Below are 21703 nucleotides of genomic sequence, written 5' to 3' on the forward strand. Positions count from 1 at the left end.
TGCTTCGTTCTTCTGCCTGATTACAGCGCTGTCATTGTTATCAATGTGGTTATTTTATTTTTCATTAAAAAATACGTTACCAAAACAGGAATGTCACAAATGAAATCGTTGGAAAAAATAGAATCAAGTGATGCACACAGCAGTAAATGTTAACAAAGCCCGAATAAGCAAACCACATTCAACAGGTGAGTAAATACCTAGATATTGTAATTTTATTTACTGTTTTTCGATTAGGTTTTATCTGCTCCTAATTATTAGAAGACTTCAATGATAGAACGTTAAATTAGATAATTGTATACATAATGGAAAATTATGTGTTTTGTTCGTACTTTGATCGATTACAGTTAAATAAATAAAATACTTAAAATATTAATCCGTACTAAAATAAAGAAAGAAAAAATCGTTAATGCATAGGTTTGTTTGTAGCAGTAAACTTTCCTTTGAGGGTTGTACTTTGTTTTTGTTTTTGTTGGTTGTTGTTGTACGTTTTTCATACCGAGAAAAAGTTTCAGCGAGAAACTCATCCATCTCGAGATTTTCGAACCACGTAGCCGAGCTGCAGCTGGCCGACTGATCTTCTAAAGTCGCTCGGTGCCTTGAAAGTGCGTGTGCCGCACAAACGCATCTGGCCGGAAGAAGGAAATTAAAATTAACCCAACGAAATTTAATCAACTTAAAAGTTTTGAATGGCTCCAGTTTACACATTATAGTCGCTTATTATCGTCAGTTTCCGTCGGTGTCTATACCAACGCGTTGGTTAGGCTCGTAGGTCCCGCGTTTATTATGATGAAACATAATGGGTGCAGTAATATTCGGTATGTAATTACCATCTCGGCGTAGCGTAGTAGGTTTAGTAGGTTTATTATGAAAATTTACAGTTTACAGTATCAGTAGTTATGTACACCACATCCGTTGCAATCATCGTTCGATTTAAGCTGCTTTAATTGCTTCCGTGAAATGGAGGGTCATTTTTCTTCTGATTGCGTTAGCTAAACGTGACAAATTCGGCATGGAATCCGTTCTGTGGCACAGAGTTGTATACAGTTTAATTATTCATTACATGCAAACTTACTTTATCAGTTTTCTTGCACAACTTTACACCAGTGCTGTTGTAGTATGCACGCAAAAGCATAATAGCACAGCATGTTTCCTAATTTGTCATGCTAAATGCTCCGTAGGGAGGGATAAAAAATGTGTAGCAAATTTTAACTTGGCTATTGGAAGACAAATAACCACCGGAATAGGAGCATAATCCTCTTGAGCATTTTTCGGCAAGTGCACTCAAAATGTGCCCCAGGCGATGGTCGCCAGGGTGATGAAATGATGGAAAATACCAGTCGACATGAAATCCCCTGGCGGCAAAACCATTTGTTGCAGGGCCATACCCGCTCTACCAACATCCATGTCTTGGGCTCCTTAAAACAGTTCTTTACTGCTGCTGTTCTGTGTGTCCATCGTTGTCTCAATAGCCCGATGAGCGTAATTGATATGGGGCGTAAAGAAAGAAACACAAATACTGAGATGAGACTGGCAGGACGGACGGAGCTGGCACGGATATGAAATTGCGAAATAAGCAGAATCATCGCAATGCTGCTGCTGTTGCTGCACGACCGTCCACAGGGATCGTCCGTTATCGTCTTTTGATGCAGCTTTTCGTCTTAAAATCACAACGAACCCGTACCGCGGCGCAGAAAGTAACCTTGCCCACTACAGAAAACAGACTGCCAAATGATAACGTTTCTGAACAGTTTTTTGTTCCTTCCCTCTTTCTTATTGTTTCGCACTGGGAGCCGTTTCAAGGGAAAGCTGATTGTGGAAAACATTTGATGACTCTCTCTCTCCCTCTCTCTCTCTCTCTCTCTCTCTCTCTCTCTAACTCTCTCCTTCTCTCGTGTTGCCTTTTTGACCTTAGAAGTACATTTTGTTACCTCATTATTTACTACTTATCGGAGTTTCCATCTCTGCCCGTGCAGTCATTCTTTCTCTGACTCGCCGAAGTAGTAATTTTTAGTGTTGTTTGTACGTGCTGCCCTGACATTTGTTAGCACCATAAAGCCGCCGTAACTATTTGGTGAATGAAGATACAGGTTTAGTGATGGATTATCAACGCATGTGTTACTTTTTATCAGAATAATTAGAAAAAAAAATCATTTTTCAACCAAAGAGTTATAAGAATCGGAAGTAAAAAAGCATTTGAACGCATTTTGAATGTATATTTATTTTAAAAAATCTATAAATTCTTTGAAGATAAATTAATTGTAGAACAAATGAAACTACATTTGCCAGAACACCGCCACATAGGAAGTTACTGCAGTTGGACGAAAAGTCAGCACGCGCTACCTTGAAGTACTGGTAGCGGAGAACTAACTTTAAATTTGCAAATCAAGAAATAAAAGAAATGAACAACCATCCCAGTACAAACTTTCTTTGCCTGTGTTTGGACAGCATCTCAAATATTGAAGATGTTGCTCTTTTTTCACTACTTAAAACTTGTTTCACTCGGCTTTCGAGGAAAGCGTTAGCGTCTGGGGGTGTTCTAGTTTGATGGGTTGGTGATGTGTGCATCGGGCGATGTGGAACGATCGTATCGGCACATTCTAAAGAAAGCTTCCACCATGTTGTTTGACCGTCGTTTGAATGTAAGCCGTACCATGACGGCAGTGGGTGCGCAAAGCAAAAGGGCGTGTAAAATCGCAAAAATACCCTATTTTCCCCGATCCCCTCCATCTAGCCGATCCGATCACGCCGAACTAGAACCAAACACCGAAGGGCATTGAAAGTGATTGCTGATTGAATTACCACGAAATGTCTCACCGGAGGTCGACCGTGGTAACGGCAACGAATTTGATCCAAGACCCAAGGGTTTCGTTGCTCGTTATGGGGCTGCAGTATGCTGTCATCAAACGGGGTGGCAAAGTGCGAAGCGGAAGAAATGCTACTACCAAAAGCAAAGAGAATGGAATAAAATCTGGGCCGGGATCTTCTTCATTGGGGGTGGCGAAAGGATAACATCTGTCCGTTAATGGTGCTCGACGACGTTATATCGGGTCTGCTCGGTTTTCTTTTTTTGTTTGCTTTACACACATTTCTTTATCACAAACACTACTGATTCCATCCTTTGCCCTCGCCTAGAGCTCTGTCGTGATGCAATATAGACAGAAAGAGATATTGTAACAATACACACTACACACATACAAACACACGCGTTTCAAGAGAAATAAAAAAGATAATAAAATGAGGGGATTTTTCAAAACATGTAAAGTTTTTGTGGCCAACCTATCACGTCTGGAGATGGAGGTGTGTGTGTGTGTGTGTGTGTGCGTGCGTGCGTGCGTGCGTGCGTGCGTGCGTGCGTGGTGTGTGTGTGTGTGTGTGTGTGGTGTGTGTGTGTGTGTGTGTGTGTGTGTGTGTGTGTGTGTGTGTGTGTGTGTGTGGTGTGTGTGTGTGTGTGTGTGTGTGTGTGGTGTGTGTGTGTGTGTGTGTGTGTGTGTGTGTGTGTGTGTGTGTGTGTGTGTGTGTGTGTGTGTGTGTGTGTGTGTGTGTGTGTGTGTGTGTGTGTGTGTGTGTGATGGGTGTAAACAACAGCGGTAGTTTTGTTGTTGTTTTTTTTTCATAAAGAAAAGAAAAGGATCCAAACGATGCGTTAACCAACGAGACATTGGGATTAACTTCTTTGCGGTCACGGTTTGGTGGTGCAATCGAATCCTCTTTCAATGTCAATATGCCGATTATCGTATCTCAATCAAATGAAATATTTTAATACCTTTTCAAACATTTATCCTTCCTCTAAGTCTATATATACTCATTATAAATATGTAGATGTCGAAATAAAGATATTATGATACAGGTGTCCCCCGAGATACGACTGTATTTGGGACCGAAAAAAATCCCAATACAAGGCGTAAGTTGAAAAAGTCGTATGTCGAATATCTGTCAATGTAAAGTTTATAACCAAAGTTGAAGAGTCGAAATCTATGATATCGTATTTTTTATTTAAAACAACGTTCGATAATGTATTAATTTTACGCAAAAAGTCGTTTACACGATATAGATATTCAATATCGGGTAGTTGTGGAATCTTTGGAAATGTGTGTGTAACGGTTATCAGCTCAGAAATTCAAAAATATACATCAATTTCTTCTCGATGACAATTTTTCACTGTCAAAATCAAAATCGTCGTATCTGCGAATCGTCGTAACTCGAGGGGGTCGTAACTCGGGGGACGCCTGTATATAAATAAATGCACATACAGGCAGGCCTTGACCGACAACGGTTGTTAAGCAAAAGAAGAAGAAAAAAAAACATCTCACAATATCGTATTGCTTTATTGAGCTTTGCTAGCTTATGTATTAGACAACATACAACAATTAATTTACATACACTGTGAGGCTAAATCAGGCTTTGAGTTTCCATGCTTGTGAAGATAGAAGCATTAGTTTATTTTTATGGCGAACGTTAAACGTAGTAAGCAATGCCTTGATTGCAGCCAAAGCTAAGTGTTGTATCTTCAACTTCCTTCCTTTTCCGTGGCTATGAAATGTAAAATGAAGGTTTTTAGGCATCGACAGAATCAAACTTTATGTTTCAGTGCTTGTGAGGGTGGGTTATTTACCCGCCAAATCGGACCTGACGCTGACGCATAGAGATGGAAAAAATTCCGAAAAAAGGAGCGAATCGAAAACGTTCACTACTTGAAAGGAATGGAACCGCTCCAACAGATGTTTTTTTTTTATAAATATCTGAATTAACCTGGTAGGGCTGGTCCCATGAATCAAATTCCGTTTCTTTTATTCAGATGTATTAGCGGGCTTGCACACGTCATGGGCTATCGTACCGTACCATTCGTTTTTGTATGGAGAGTTTGACAGCAAGGTACAGTCTGTTCCCGAGTTACGCGGCTCTCGACTTACGCGGATTCGGAGATACGCGGTTTTCTAAATTTTACAGATCAAATGTCTAATCAGTACAATTTGCTTCAAGTTCGGTATGAATTGCATTTTTGCTAACAAATTGAAACCGCTTAAAAGACAGAAATATTAGAATTTTTCGCACAAATCATATCAAATAAATGATAAAGTGTATAAAAGTACTAACTAAAATCAAAAACTCCGATTAATGAATAGTATTTTATTCAAAAAATGTGAAATTCGACTTACGCGGATATTCGAGTTACGCGGATTCGCCGGGAACGCAGAAACCGCCTAACTCGGGAACAGACTGTACGCTACACGAGCCTGGTACGTGTGGAGACTCAGTGGAGACACGGCAATATACTTTTTCGCTTATTCATCGCAAATTAAATTTGTATTTAAAAGGTAAAATATGGACAAATAGAAAGTTAAATTACGTTGTTTGCACTTTGTACATCAAAACCAAACATTATTTGACGCTAGGACTAGGACGAGGACGATAGGGTCTGCCAGTCAGATGGTTAGTCAAAATTTACTCATTTGAAAAAGACTATAGCGGGTTAGCCCGCAACATGTGGAGGCCCGCTTATAACATTTTCTTAGTGGATGTTCCTGTCATAAAAGGTCAACAACAGATACATTCCGGTATTATTCCAGTAATGTGATAGGTCCTTCACTAGTTGTTGTGGATAGATGTGCTGAGCCCTGGATTCGCTGTAGCAGTTGCGCTGCTGCTGGTCGACATCCAGGGATCGATACTACCACGACGCACTTAGCGATGCGCGCTAAGTGTGTGCAGAGCGCACCTAACCCAGAAGTGAGTGAGTGAGTAACAGGCTACCGGTCGAGCAGGGCTCCCGGTAGGGCTCACGGTGCGGCTCGTGTGCGCGGCCCATTATAAGTTTTACTTTGTATTGTGTTTTGTATTATTTAATTCATGTTAATAAACGTGTAAATAGTTGAAACATAAAACTAGTAGATTAGCGTATGGTTTTGTATGGAATGTTACATGATTTCAGCATGAATATGATTTGATGAACTCCGCATTATCAGAAACATATGAACACTTACTGAACAGTCGTTCATATGAACTTTTGAACGATAAATGGAACAGTATCGCAATGAAACTGAGAAATGATTTTTTGAAACTGATGTCGTTGACTCCAACCAGAAAAGGAACCACACCACCAGTTCGCTCATAATTTCCCATCACTACTGAGCACGTTCCGCATTGCCAAAACTGATGGTTTTCCTCGTCGTTATCCCAAGACAGCGAAAACCAAAAAATCACGAATGTTCGCACTCGGAATGGAGCGAATAAAAGGAGAAATGAAAACAATCATCCAGCGTGGCTCCAAATGACACTTCTGGGAAAAGATCGGCCAAAAAGAAGACGGCTCTCTACCATGCCCTTGTGCGTCTTGCGAACTTTGAAAAGGAGTGCTACTCTGGAAGCGAGACTGCTAGATTCGTGGATGGGTTTCACCATCATTAGGTCGAGCCGTGGTCAAATGCGGGAGTGCCGCGAGGCAAGCAGTTGGTGTGGAATTCGAACGCACAAATGGCACAGAAAAAGTGGCACTAAACGACACCATTTTGTGGCTAAATATTTAATTTTTATGCCCCAACTACATGGTCAGTGCTTAATTTGATACACAAAAGCGGCCAAAGCGGAAACGTGTGCAAACACCGCGGAGTGAAGCGTGGCCCCACGCACAACGGCATTCATGCCGTGCATCCAGTGAGATAAAAAAAAACCCCCATCCCGTCTAAGAAAAGTTAGCGGTCCGGTCCAACTCTTGTAAAGGACAACTCTTGTCCTTCACAACAAAAGGACTCACGAAAGGATTTCGCCGTGTGACAAGGTAAAATCCATGATTAATAATTCAACTTTTTATCATCCGAGTCGGTGGTGATTTAGAGTTGCGGGGTTTCCACAGATAAATTGACCAGGCTGTAATAAAAGAGGCAAAAACATGGATCTCAAAGGAACGGCTTAATATGACGAGGGGCATTCGATTTTGTTGCTCCTTTCGTGGCCGGGATTTCAAGAAATATTTCAAATAAGCAACAAAAGGGACTAATTACAATTTACCTAGCCCTAAGACTTAATTTCTGAGCTTTTTTCGATGCAGACTCGTTATTGAAATTGAATTATCTCGTGCCCAAACAAATCAGTACAAGGAGAAAAGATGTTCATTCATTGAAACATTTTTTAGGAAAAAAAATCTGAACACAACAATTACATTATTATGCGTTTTCATATGCTCCCTACATACTTATACTTGTACATATATACACATATATACACTTATTAGCTATACATTTGTCTATATTAATAGAATGGCAATTTACACTCAGTATTATGGTGTAAATAATTGAATAAAGTTGCAGGATAATCTGTGTTATACAATTCAATTTTCTTTCAATAATGTGACATTCAGCCTTTAAAGCCCTTAGCTTAAAGCAGAACAGCAAAAATTAATGAAAATTGAATTACTCCCCAGTTAAACCGTTCCTTGAAACATACGTACAGGTTGGTCCGTTGATAACGAAGACGATGCTGGAAAGAAAAAGCTAACCAGTTTTAGTTGATTCGATTTGCTGTTAACATTTCCAATTAATCGGCAGCTGATTTGACAGCACAATGGATACGCATGAAGCACTTGAGTAAAAATGTGCTTAATGTTAGTAACATTACAGCGAGTTGAAGGTCTGATTTGCCGCCGAGTAATTTTACCAAGATGAAATGGAAGCCACACAGTAAAGAGTTGCGCTATGTGTTTCATTTTGATATTGCATATTCATTTGGCATTTTAAATATAATATAATAATAACGCTACTGGAAAAGATACGCACCATTCCATGCGTTCGCCCAAGCTGCTGGGCGTAGGTTGTAACTTGGATATTATTTTTCAACAGGTCTCCTGAATCGGAACAGCGAACAGAGAGATACTATGTGTGTACCGCGATACATTGCGTTTCATGCATGCTGCGTACTCTGGGATACGACACATGATAAAGTTCGAATGGCATAATTGTGTGGATTTGCTCCTGACACCAGAAGTTTAGTGCTATTCTTCTTCACCGCTAGTAGCCTCTTTCATCCATCGCAAAACATCAGACGCGCGTATCTTTCCGACTGGCTTCGTTCATCTTTCGGAAGCTCAACCAGTACTTCACGCCCCAAGTAATTGGGAGCAACAGAGTGAGAGAAAGTTCATTGCCGTTTAATGGTGTACTCTGTACAGTTCGTGTTCGGACTACACGGAAGGAACGCTGGTTTCGGAGCTGAACCAATTGCGCGGTAGAACCTCAGAGCTTCTACAGTCGCGTTCCTGCTTTGTTGGTAGACGTTCCGGACCGCGCCGGAGTGTGCTATCTTCGAGTTTCGTAGTATTTGTACTTTTTGCCCGTTTCGCCCGGATTATGCAGGATGCCCGATTGTTTCATGTACCGATGGGAGTCTCCAAAACACGAACTGCAGCTCCCTGTGTAATGCGTGTGCTCCGTTCCGTTACATTTCACAGGGTGTAGGACTTTTTATCCAGGCCTAGGACTTCAAAATTGCCTGCGGAAATTCAACTTGCCGCTCCGCTGTCATGGAAAAGTGGAATGGAAAATGCTTGGTCCTTTACTTATTTCGCTCTTCTGACGCGTGAGCATGGCGTTTCCTCCTGGTTTTAAAATATGGTGTAGCATAAACGCACGATCAGCAGGGTGTGCTATAGGGCAGGTTGCCGGAGAAAGATGCCTGTTGCGAATTAATTTGCACTCGCTGCTGCGTTGTTGAAGTAGGGATGAAGTAAAGCCTACAAACCGTACATAATCAGAGGAAAACACGCAAAAGACAAAAGAAAAAAAAATCAATGAAATGTAGTGGTGGTACACAGGTGGTGCGGATGTAGTGGTACAGTGTAAACGAGGGCCAAGGGTCAACGGTAGGTCAGCCAGACAAGGACAGAGACATACAGGAACGAATAGTCGGCAAATGAATGAAGGTTACAAAGACAAATAAAAGTGTACCGATGGAGCAGGATAGCTTGGCACAGGAACATTGCCGGGATTGAAAAGGAATCAGGGTTAGGGGCAGCAAAAAAGTAGGATTTTAAAATGCTAGTACAATGCACCAGTGCTCTTTCGAATGCTGGCACAACCCGGCTGAGCAGGTAGCATAGAGAATTCTCACAAGGATGTAATAGGAAGGAAGCGATGCCGAACCGGAAAACACAAAAGGTTAAAAACCCACCTCTTCGGCCGTGAGACGCTTAGCAGGATTATATCTCACCAGCCCATCGACCAGGCTGATCTCGTCGCGAGTGGTACAGCTGGGGAAGATGTCCTCCCAGCGCTCTCCGCGCGAGTTCGGAAAGCGGATTTTGTTATAATCCGGAAGGCTTCGCACTTCGGGCCAATCCTTCTGATTTGGAGTGCCTAGCGTGCGGACTACCAGCGCCAGTTGTTCTATGTCGGTGGTGCCAGCGAAAAGCGGCACACCTCGAAGCATCTCAGCACAGACGGCTCCGCTGGCCCATAAGTCTATCGAGGGACCGTACCGTTGGCAGCCCCACAGGATTTCCGGCGCTCGGTACCATCGGGTGGCAACCTGTGGTGAATACACCTTGTTTGATTGCTGCTGTGGTTCGGTGTAGATGCGAGCCAATCCAAAGTCTGCTATTTTGAGCACATCATGACGATCAATGAGCAGATTGGCAGGCTTAATATCGCGATGCATCAAACGTAACCCGTGAAGGTAGGCCAAACCCTTCAGCAGCATTCCCGTATAGCGTCGAACGGTTGCTCGGGATAAGGGGTTCTCTTCGTCTTTTAGTTTACTGTACAGTGTGTGCGGCATGTACTCGAATACCAAAGAGATGCCGGCCAAATCAGGATACATATCTAGTAGCTCTAGAACCTGTGAATGAAAAAATATACAAATTTAAAAACGATCCCTCATACCAATCTAACTTAGCTGCAGGATCCCAATCCCTGCAACATGAATGTCCTAACCTCGTCGCTATGGCAACCGAACAACCAGTCAATGGCTATTAGAAGGTGTGTGTGTGTGTGTGTGTGTGTGTGTGTGTGTGTGTGTGTGTGTGTGTGTGTGTGTGTGTGTGTGTGTGTGTGTGTGAGAGAGTGTGTGTGTGTGTGTGTGTGTGTGTGTGTGTGTGTGTGTGTGTGTGTGTGTGTGTGTGTGTGTGTGTGTGTGTGTGTGTGTGTGTGTGTGTGTGTGTGTGTGTGTGTGTGTGTGTGTGTGTGTGTGTGTGTGTGTGTGTACGGCCAAACGGGATACTCACATTATCACACCGGCAGTGCTGCAGGGCACGAATTTCGCGAACCGTGTTGAGTGATATAACCCCGAACTTTGTTCGCAACGATAGCTTTTTGATGGCAACCATCTTGTCATCACTTTGCAGGTCACGAGCTTTTACGACGACTCCATGGACTCCTTCACCGATTCTGCCGAGCAGCTGATAGCGCGATGGCATATAATCGTCCATTGTGTTTGGGACACTTTTAGATTAAGGCGAGGGCAAGCTGATAGGTTTGTTTTTGTTTCCGTTGTTAGGGAAAAATCCCAAGATTGTGTCTGTCACTGCACCATGCCGGAGCCTCAACATTCACTGTGAACGGGGGTTCGAGGGTTACTCTTCTAACTTTGTTGCGGCACTTTACTCTCTACCGAAAGGTCTGTCAACCAGGATGTTTACTTTTAATTAGTGTCGAGCGATAAAAAATCGCACAAACAACATGCCTCCGCAGGACAGCAGCCAACCAAAGACAAAAGGGTAGAATGGAATTAGCGTCACTTCGTTCGACCGGTATATGCGGTTCTGGCGAAGTGTGCTTTGCTTTTGGGAACCGACATTTGCCCTAGTAGGTCTGCCGAAAAACGCCACTCAAACATGCGCCAACCTGTAACACACGCCAGCGGACAAACACATACTAACAGCGCGATGGAAAAACATCACCCATGCTTAATCGTAAAGGATGTTTGTTGTTTTCGGTAACCCTTGGCAACCAGATGTTTGGTGCTGCGGAAACGGTAACACCACTGCCGAAACTGTAAGCAACGTGTAAGGATCTATGAAAATATTGCGGGAACATTTGTTTCCAATTGGTTAGAACGAACTGTAAAACTCATACAGCGGGAACGTTGTTGTTGCAACAGAAACAAATCGATTTGTTTCATGTTGCTGGAACATCTTCGAACGCATTTGCAAACCAAAACGAATATAAAATAATGTTGTCTTAAATTTTAGTATTTTTATGGTTTAACGTGCTTAGATTTTGGCATCTGGACAACAATCTGGAAAAGAGGTCATTGAACAAATGTTTCCGCAACATTTTCATAGATAGGGCCTAAGCTATCTATTTGAACATGATTCAAAAATCAAGATCATTATTGATCTCTGTTCCTTCTAGAGCCTACCACTTAGTTCGCTTACTGTATTCGTAGTCATTACTATTTTTCTTCTAGGGGTGTATTTACCCATGTAGGGAAATGCTGTTCTTAACGTTTGTGGAACAAGTAATATCAAGCATAAAAAGCATAGATTTTGCATTTCATTTTTTCAATATCGCTATGTGCCGGGTAAATGACCGAATTGTTCGATTGTGTTACTTAAACATCCTCATTTCTTTTGGGTATATTCGTTGTATGTAAACACAACAACAACATTGTTTGCAGATATTGAGTCATGCTGCTTTAGAATGTACGATGCTGTATTTTATTATGTTTTTTTTTCAGTACAGCAAGGTACTGTAATGTGTAACAATTACGAATACATTCTTTTTTACGCAAAATGATTAAACTTTGTACGATTACGCCTCAGCACATGGCAAGGACTTAAGTGCATCAAATCATATGTTCAAAACATAGAAAAAACTTAACAGATACACTATCTGAAATAAAATAATAAGTTTAACATTTTTTAAAGTCAGCATAGCAAATATGTATCCCTTCTAAGCAGTATTACTGTTTTTACTTCCATTGTTGCCATACGGGTTAAAATATGCAACACAAAGCATCGAGTGATTAACAGCTTAAGTTATGCTTTTTGCTATAAGCCGCACACTTTTAATTAATCTTTGTCGTTGCCTGCAGGGACTCTGTTGTCCTTTTCTTTCATGCCAGTCTCGCTGGAAGGGAATCAGGGATGAAATGATGAAGATCGCGGAATCTGTTTTAGAAACGAAACGTTTCGATGCGAAAGATGTTGAATGAAGATAAATTCACATTGCTTTGTTATCACTTAATGAAGAACAATTACAGCTGTTTTCGTTTTCTTTCAAATAAAGAATAAAGAACATGAATAGCGTATTCGAGAGAACCAAGATATTTGTGCAATTTAATATCTCAAAAAATAATATTGAAATAATTATCGTAAATTTTTAGATAACTACAAATAATTGAAGAGAAGCTCATCTGGACAGTCCCCTCGATAGCACATAAATGCTCTCTACCTTTGGAATTTTTTTCTGAGAGAGATAGATAAGTAAAAAATCAGGTTTTGTAGCTGTAAACAAGATAATTATGATTGTCATGGCCCTTTGTGACAAAAATAGGTCCTTAAACCTTCACATGATATAAACACCTGCAACTTTATTGAACAATTGGGTGTCACTAAAGTTGTAAGAATCGGGATTTTTTTAGGACAAGTCACACTCATTTAAAGAGGTAGGGTAATTCATAAGACCATCATGCCGGTAGTCACCGCAGTTCGTTATTTTTATTTATGTTCAATTCGCCAGTCTCGGTCGTACTCTGACAACTTTTATACATACTAGACAAAGTACGTTGCTTATTCCAATACTCCTCCTCAACCTCATCAGATAATTAGGATTTTAACCTTTTTTTAATTGTAATGATAGCTTGTCATGGATTCAAGCCCCGAATAGACCGTGCCCCTATAAGTAGGACTGACTACCATGCTACGGTAACAAAAAATCACTGAAAGCCAAGCCCACTTCACTAGTGGGTACAGGCAGGCCTTACCGGCAGCGGTTGTTGTGCCAAAAAGGAGATAGCTTGACTATCTTGATTGCTCCAAGCGGCTTGGTTAGCATGTCAGCCAACATGTCTTCTGTAGGTCAATTCCAGTTTAATTATTCCATTGTTGCATAATTCACTCACGAAGCATTCCCTTGTATAAATATGCTTCGAACTAAAATCACCATCACTAAAATAAGTTGTCTTGGAGCTTCACCGAGATCGTCCAACAGATCGTCGCTCAACGCCACGAATTCTGCTTCCATTGACGATAATGTGACGCATGTTTGTAATCGGCTAGCCCAGAAAATAGCTCCTCCTGAAAATAAGAATAACATTCCAGACGTCGATTTTCGTGTCTTCAGATCTCCTGTCCAGTCAGCATCTGAATATGCAACCAGTGGCGGATCAAGGGTATCGGGGGCCTTACGCGGAAAGACGCGTTGAGGCCCCCTGTAAATGGTATTGAACAGTGAGATTGAACAGTAAACTTGAAATGCCTCCGGGGGGAGGGGGGGGGGGAGGGGGGGGGTGCAAATGATTCGCCAGCCTTGGGGCCCCAACGGCCATCCTTCCGGGGGCCCTTGTCGCTAGTACTCTGTCCATAGGGCATACTATAGAATGGCGATCTACGGGGCCCCTAAATCGGCGGGGCCCCAGGCGACCGCCTAGTCCGCCTACCGTTCGATCCGCCACTGTATACAACTAAATCCGTTGCCTTGTCGTCAAAGTGTAATCGCCAATGTTTCGTCCCTTTCAAATAAAGTACTGCACGCTTTGCAGCTGTAGCCGGTCTTGCACACACCACGATGTACAAAAGTGCTCCGACTAGGCTTCTGTATGTAGACCAAGGTGTTATAAATGACAAGGTGAAGTTGTTCAGAGCAAAATGACATTTCTCGACTTGACATTTCTCTTCCGGGGGCTCCGGTATAAAAATCGGGGAGGGCTGGTGCGCGGTAATGAAATTTGTATGCAGAGAGTGACAGATATCCCCCACAATGTCGCCCAGCAAAAGCGATAAAAATCAACCTTCTAAATACATTATCCTTGATGTAGACGAATCATTCAATGAGACACGCTCGGTTTCTATCTTTGCGAATGCTTTTTCCATGGGTGACTTTGCAATTTTCGCGTCACGTGAAAAAGTACGTAACCCAAAACGTTCAGCAACTCGTTCGATGTAACTCTCTAGTGAAATACTACAATTTCCATTCTGTCGATGAACTTCTAGACCTAAAAAATAGTTCAGTTCTCGTAGATCCGTCATTTCAAAATCCTTTTTGAATCAATAATAAATTTCCCCTGTATGAGCTTCTTTCTCACTTCCGACTAGAATATGTCGATGATGTAGATTCGATGAAATGTAGACTCGATCGCCGCTAACATCGTTTGTGTATAAGCAGTGATCCGAATTACTTTGCACAAACTGCATTCCAACAAAAGCGTCATGTAATCGATGATTCCGCACCCGTTTGTAAACCCGTTTACAACCAACTGGTTTACGGCCTGCGGGTAGATCCAGCAAATCCCACGTGCCATTTGTTGCATGAGATTTCAGCTCATCTGCCATAGCTTTCTTCCATTTATTTATATTTATTTATTAAAACAGACGGACCTATTGGTCTAATCGTTTATATAATAATTCACAAATACATCAGACATATACATTACCCATCACGAAACCGCAATCTTTCCTTGTACGCTGACGTGGACAAACAGAAATCGAATAATTCTAATGTATCGTTGAATTCCGATGACATGCAAAGCATAGGATGACCCTGACCATGGTTATTACGCGTGCGGGGAGTGCGCAGTTGGAAATTGGATCGCAGTGTTCGGGAAGGAGCGAATAGGTTGATTCGACTTAAGAGTGGGGGGGGGGGGGGGGTGTCGATCTCGCCGTTGAGAAGCCGGAAGATAAAAACGCACTGCGCATTTCGACGCCGTTTGCTGAGTGTTTCGAGTCCGAGAAGCAGACATCGCTGATTGTAGGAAGGCCTAGTATGGTGAAATTGCCAAGGAAGGAGCCGGATCGCGTACCTTGTGATTTTCCTTTGCAAGGCTTCAAGTCGATTTATATCACCATCAGTAAGCGGGCACCAAACCGGAGAGCAGTACTCCAGACAAGATCGTACAACGGAACAGTAGATCGATTTGATGCACATGCGATCGATGAATTCACTGCAGGTACGCATTATAACATTAAGCAGTTGGTTTCCCTTCGCAATAACGCTGTCGATATGAGGACGAAATGAAAGTTTTTCATTTAGTAACACTCCCAGGTCGCGAATACATGACGTTCGAACAAGATGCGAGTCTATCATCGAGTAATTAAATGTGATAGGGCTTCGGGCTCTGCTGAAAGAAATGCACTGGCATTTATCCACACATACTTCTAGTCCGTTTCTGATGCACCAACTATCGAGATCATCAAGGACTATCTGGAGGCGTTGACAGTCACTAACATTTTTCACAGGAAGAAATATTTTCACATCGTCGGCGTACATGAGGTGTAGGCTTGCCGGTAGCACAAACGATATATCGTTGATGTAAATGAGAAAAAGTAATGGGCCCAGGTTACTTCCTTGAGGGACTCTGGACGAACTGAAAAAGGTGTGAGAGCGAAGAGGTCCGATACTTATGTGATATGAGCGACCAGTTAAGTATGAGCAAAGCCAGGTAATATGGTTATCAGCGAAACCGAGTTTTTTAAGCTTTGAAAGCAGAATAACATGCGATATGCTATCGAATGCGGCCTTAAAGTCGATATATGCAGCATCAACTTGGATGCCACGATCCAAGTTGTCGAAACAATAACCGACAAATTCGACAAGATTAGTTGTGGAAGACCTCTGTGGTAAAAAACTGTGCTGACTCGGGCTCAAATAGTTGTGTACTGCAATGAGTAGCGATTTGTACAGAAGTAGTTCAAACACCTTAGCACATGCGCAGAGAGAGACTATGCCACGATAATTGCTAGCTTCAAGACGGCTGCCCTTCTTATGAATCGGAATCATTCGAGCGTGTTTCCATGACGCCGGGTAGATTCCTCGCGCTAATGAAGCATTAAATATTTTCGATAAGATTTAAAACTGTCCTCACAGTTTAGCGCCTCCTGTAAGTTTCGTGCTTCCTTCTCCTCGTCTTTGGAGGAACACCCTTATTAGGTCGCAACGATGGTCGAGGAATTTCGTCTAATTGAAGTTCTTGAAATCACTGCTTACTCTTCGGACGCGTTCTCATACACCGTATCGTCCAGTTCATCCAAAGGTTCATCATGTATCATTGTTTCGAGTTCCTGTGTGATGGTGGTTTTATGATCTTCAATTTCCGCCACTGCTTCGGTTTGTGTTTCAATACTTCCGTAGGTTTTTATGAGTGCGGTCCTCGGCGATGGTAGTTGCACCATTTCGATAGTTGGTTCAATCGATTCAGTCTTAGTTCTTTCCAAATCCGTTTCGTCCAAATAACGATAGGCTTTTCGTTCTTCAGCATATCCAACGAAAACCATTTTCTCCGCCTTCACATCAAGTTTAAAGCGCTTCTCTTTCGGTACATGTACGTATGCTTCCGAACCAAAAATTCAAATAGTTTGCAGCTGTTATTGCTTCCCCCAATACTGCTTTCCGAGACCAGAATCAGGAAGCTGTCTTTAGATGAATAGTCCCGTTTTCCGCTACAAATTTCCACAATTTTGCCCCAGAGTATTCTTCTCTTCCATCCGTACGTAGAACTCTTGGATAGCGCCCAAACAGACTCTGTTCAATAGCTCAATAAAAAAAAACGATGTGTTCTATACGGTGGTTCAGCTTAGACTCTACCATTTATTTCATCATTTCGATAGACGTACGCGTTCTCACTAACACTAACTAACTCTAATCGTTATGGACTAAAATTATGGCTATTTGTATGCTATTATATTTCTGCATACATCTAGGCGCTAACATTTCCCGACCACCAAAATTGAAAATTTTACAATTCACGTCAACATAATTCAATCCCTTAAGTACTTCACTTCAATGATCAATACTGTGCTATTTATGAGCCACATTTGATTTCATGCAACATGCTTCATAATTCATAATATTTCATATAATACAATAGATAATATTTTATAATAGATTATACTCCTCACTTTCGTAGATTATAGGAACAAAAAAAACCTTAACTCAACAAAAAAAACACTAACCAAATGTTTAACTCGACAAAAAAAAACTGTCACACGAGATTTTCGCCTCAGTTCATGTGTTTCCTTTCATCGTATAAAGTTCATTGTCTTCCAACGGTAGTACGCAAACTCTACTAACTGGCCTCTTTAGTTCTTTTGCTTGTGGTGTACGTAACGTGACTACTCTTACGGTGCCGTCTGGTCCTGGGTGTACCTCGATTATTCTCGCTAATGGCCATTTTAGCGGTGGCACATTATCTTCTCGTACGATTACCATCATTCCAGGGCAAATCAGTCGTACTGGGCCTCTCCATTTGGGTCTAGTCTGCAGCTGTTGAAGATATTCCACATGCCAACGCTTCCAAAAATGCTGCAGTCGATGTTGAACGTGTCTCCAATGGTTCAAGCGGTTCTCGGGGATGTTTTTTACGTCTACTTCCGCTAAATGTTGCATATTTGAACCTGTGAGAAAATGACCTGGCGTTAGTACTTCATAATCATTTGGACTGTCCGACAATGGTGAAATCGGACGGGAATTCAAACAAGACTCAATCTCGGCCAATAGTGTCACCATGTCTTCGTGTGACACCGATGATGTGCCCAACACACGCAGTAAATGACGCTTCATTGATTTCACTGCTGCTTCCCATAAGCCTCCGAAATGTGGCGCGCGAGGCGGGATAAACTTCCATCTAATCTGCTGTTCAGATGTCCAGGCCCAAATACTTTGTTGATGATCAGTAGAGTTGAAGAGCTCATACAACTTGTTCAACTCATTCGCTGCTCCTTTGAAGTTGGTACCATTGTCAGAATGAATTTCCGTTACCTTTCCTCTTCTAGCGATAAATCTCCGTAATGCTGCCAGAAACGCTGGTGTGCTTAGGTCGGACACCAATTCCAGGTGTACTGCGCGTGTAACAAAACACACAAACACTGCAATAAACGCCTTCACTGGAGCTGCTCGCCGATGGCTCCCCTTCAAGAACACTGGACCACAATAGTCGACACCAGATACTGCAAACGGCTTTGCTTGGGAAACTCTACATTTCGGCAAATCTCCCATCGGTTGTTCAGTAGATTTCGGGTTGCACCTAAAACATCTAATGCACCGATTATAAATCGTCTTGACCACTGACCTTGCACCGATGATCCAAAATTCCTGACGCAATGTAGATAGCATCATTTGTGGGCCTGCATGATGATACTTTATGTGGCAATAGTATGCCAGCAATTTTGCCAACATATGTCCTTTCGGAATGATTATCGGGTACTTCATCGAATGGCTTGTTTCCGCATGCCGTAGTCTGCCATTCACGCGCATCAGACCTTCCTCATCAACCCATGGATCACATACTCGTACTGCTGAGGAACGGGCCACTCCCCTTCCGGCTTTCAACTCCTTCATCTCTTGGGCAAATCCATCCATTTGTGCCATTCTACACAGCATCTTTTCTGACTCTTGTATTTCCTCGCTAGTAAGACGTTCAATCACAAGCCCTCTCTTCTTCGTTTTGGAGCCTTTCCTTACGTTGTCTAAAAACCGTACACAGTATCCCACAACTCGACGAAGTTTACTGTATGTAGAATATTTAGAAAAGAGTTCATCCCAACCACTCTGAACTTCAGTTGACACCAATGCAGCTGTTGTCCTCTCTTCTTCTGTCGCTTCTGCTGGTTTAGTACATGCTGATCTTGGCCACTCATCTTCATTTTTTATTAGCCACGATGGCCCCGACCACCATAGCTGGCACTCCACTAAGGCTGCTGGCTGACATCCTCTCGATACCAAATCCGCGGGATTTTCAATGCCTGGGACATGCCTCCACTGGCATCCTTTAGTAAGAGACTGGATTTTTGCCGTCCTATTTGCCACAAACGTTTTCCAACCTTGATGAGGTGAGGTGATCCAATACCATGTGGTCATCGAATCCGTCCAAAGATAGCATGGTGCTTCCGGCAATCTCGCTTTTCTAATAAAATTGTATAAGTTGCTCGCCAACAATGCTGCACAAAGCTCCAGTCTTGCAATTGTAAGTCGTTTCGCGAGAGGCGCCACCTTGGACTTAGATACAAGCAGATTAGCCACACATACTTCTTCTGTCTTGCACCTCAAATACGCACATGCCCCATATCCTTTCTCCGATGCATCACAGAAAATGTGGTATTGTAAATTGTCACTCATCGTAGGATTGGTAAATCGTGGAACACTTACGTTATTCAACTCTCCCAAATGGCTGCAAAACGTAGCCCATTGCTTCTGCAATACTTCTGGTAACTCCTTGTCCCATGGCCACATTGATCCGTCTGCCTCCTTCAACGTCCACAACCGTTGCATAAAAAGTTTTGCCACCATCTTTATAGGGTCCACAAAACCTAATGGATCGTATATCTTGGCAATACTTCCCATCACTTGACTTTTTGTCGGTGGCTTCGATACATCTACACAGGGAACTCGTACCCTCAATCGATCTGTCTTTGGGTCCCAAGTTAAACCTAACGTGCTTATGGGTTTCGTATCGAGACTCCTCTCCTTCTGTTCAGGTTGAGCCAACTCTTCATTGGGTAATCCGTCTAAAGCTGATGCACGATTGGATGCCCACTTTCTCAACTTGAAACCTGCTCGATCCATCATTTCTATCACTTGATCACGAATGTGTATCGCTTCTGCCTCTGTTTCTGCTCCTGACAGCAAATCGTCGACATAAAAGTCATCATACCATGTCTTTGCCATTGGAAATTCATTCTCATGGTCTTCAAATATCTTCCTTAATGTGCGTATTGCCAAGTATGGAGCACATGTAGTTCCATATGTAACCGTGTTCAGTTGATAAACGGCAATTGGACGACTGCTATCTTCCCTCCATAAGATTCGCTGAAGACTTCTGTCACTCTCCGACACTAGGACTTGTCTATACATCTTCTCAATGTCTGCAACCATTGCGACTGCTTTCATTCTGAAACGCAGTAATATTGGCTCTATGTCCTCTTGCAACCTAGGTCCTGCTAACAGGAGATCATTTAAGCTGTGACCTGTCCTGCATTTACAAGATGCATCAAAAACCACTCGGCATTTAGTTGTAGTACTATCTGCTTTCCACACAGCATGATGTGGAAGATAAAAACATGGTGTATTTTCCTTCAACTCGTCTTCGTCATACAAGCAAACCTTGCTCATATGTCCTAACTCCAAATACTCAGACATGAACCTTTTATATGCTTCGCTCAAATTTGCATCATTCCTCATACGACGTTCCAACGCAGTAAACCGTTTCTTAGCTATTGGTCGTGAATCTCCCAGCTTGTGCATAAAATTACTGACCTTTGGAAGCTGAACGATGTATCTTCCCTCTTCTGTTCGTTTGGTAGATTCTTGGTACCATCTCTCGCATTCCTGGTCATCGCTGGAAAGAATTCGATCTTCAGGTATAGCTTCCAAACTCACCAGTTTCTCCAACAAGCTGCTCAAGTCTTCTTCTTCATTGATGCAGGAACATGCCATCTGGTTGTTCATGCTGGTATCATGCTGATTCTCTTCTTTACCGCTGACTATCCAACCAAAACTCGTCTCCAGTAACTTAGGCAAATGTGGGGCAATACGTAACTGCCCTTGTTGCAACAGCTCAGCAAACAGCTCTCCTCCAATCAGCATATCAATCTTATCACTACGGAAGAATGTTGGATCCGCTAACGTTACTCCTACCGGCATATTCCACCTTTCCGTGTTTTTCGTGCGGAAAGGAAAATCCGATGTCACCCTTGGTAGTACCAAACAATCAAGCGTTGCGGCAAACTCAGCTACACGTGACTTGACGATTGCTGTCACAACGGATACAGCCTTTACTTCTACCGCTGCGATTCCCGATAATGGTCTTGCCAGTCGTCGTTTTCTCAGTCTCATGAACATGTTCAACTTGTGGGGGAGAACTATTCGAGTACATGGAAGGCGCTTTTGAAGCGTTTCGATGATGAAAAGAAGCTGAAGCGCGAGTATTTTAAGGCGCTCATGGATCTTCAACCAATGGCAGCAGCAACACCCGAAGAGTTGACTCGAATCGTTAATGAATCTCGACGGTTGGTGCGGGGAATGGAACGACTAAAGGAGCCAGTATCAAAATGGGCAACACCTTTAACAAGTCTGGTAAGATGCAAAATTCATCAGGATACGTTAATGGCATACGAAATCTTTGCAGCTGACATGGAAGACAATTTTGATGACCTGATGGAATTCTGTGAAAAGAGGATAAAGATCTTGAACAACACCGTTACCGATGGGACCAACAGAATATCTACAAAAGCAGCTAATGATCCCATTTCAAGTCGTGCAGAGAACAACGTGCAGAGAAAGAAGGGAACGAAGCCGAACGCAACTTTAGTATGTGCGAGCCAAGCACACAAGGCCGTTATAAAATGTTGCATTGTATGCCAGGGTGATCATCCAGTAGCAAGGTGTCCATCATTTGAGCGGCTCTCAGGAACAGAACGCCAGGAAGTAGTCAAAAAGAATGCACTATGCTTCAATTGCTTGACTAAAAATCATCGATCTATTTTCTGCCGTTCATCAACAAGATGTGAGAAATGCAAGGGACGTCATCATATGTTATTATGTACTCGTAATGCCGTTCCAAC

The 21703-nt window shown here is 42.4% G+C and overlaps 1 protein-coding gene across 1 annotated transcript; it reads right to left on the reverse strand.

Moving 5' to 3' along the window:
• Positions 1-7674: 7674 nt before the first annotated feature.
• On the reverse strand, positions 7675-10848 carry LOC121590190 (cyclin-dependent kinase 20). Its single transcript, XM_041909640.1, has 3 exons — positions 10211-10848; positions 9160-9825; positions 7675-8722 (listed from the first exon to the last, which is right to left on the reverse strand). Exons 1-3 carry the CDS (start codon positions 10412-10414, stop codon positions 8675-8677), a joined length of 918 nt encoding a protein of 305 aa, XP_041765574.1. The 5' UTR covers positions 10415-10848; the 3' UTR covers positions 7675-8674.
• Positions 10849-21703: the final 10855 nt, after the last annotated feature.

This window comes from Anopheles merus, chromosome 2R (genome assembly GCF_017562075.2).
Source record: "Anopheles merus strain MAF chromosome 2R, AmerM5.1, whole genome shotgun sequence".
Taxonomy (NCBI): domain Eukaryota; kingdom Metazoa; phylum Arthropoda; class Insecta; order Diptera; family Culicidae; genus Anopheles; species Anopheles merus.

Coding starts and splice junctions, on each gene's coding strand:
- LOC121590190 (XM_041909640.1), bottom strand. CDS start 10,414: ATGGACGATTATATGCCATCGCGCTATCAGCTGCTCGGCAGAATCGGT. Junction 9,826..10,210: donor AGCACTGCCGGTGTGATAAT/GTGAGTATCCCG, acceptor TTTCATTCACAG/GTTCTAGAGCTACTAGATAT. Junction 8,723..9,159: donor AGCGTCTCACGGCCGAAGAG/GTGGGTTTTTAA, acceptor TACGGTTTGTAG/GCTTTACTTCATCCCTACTT.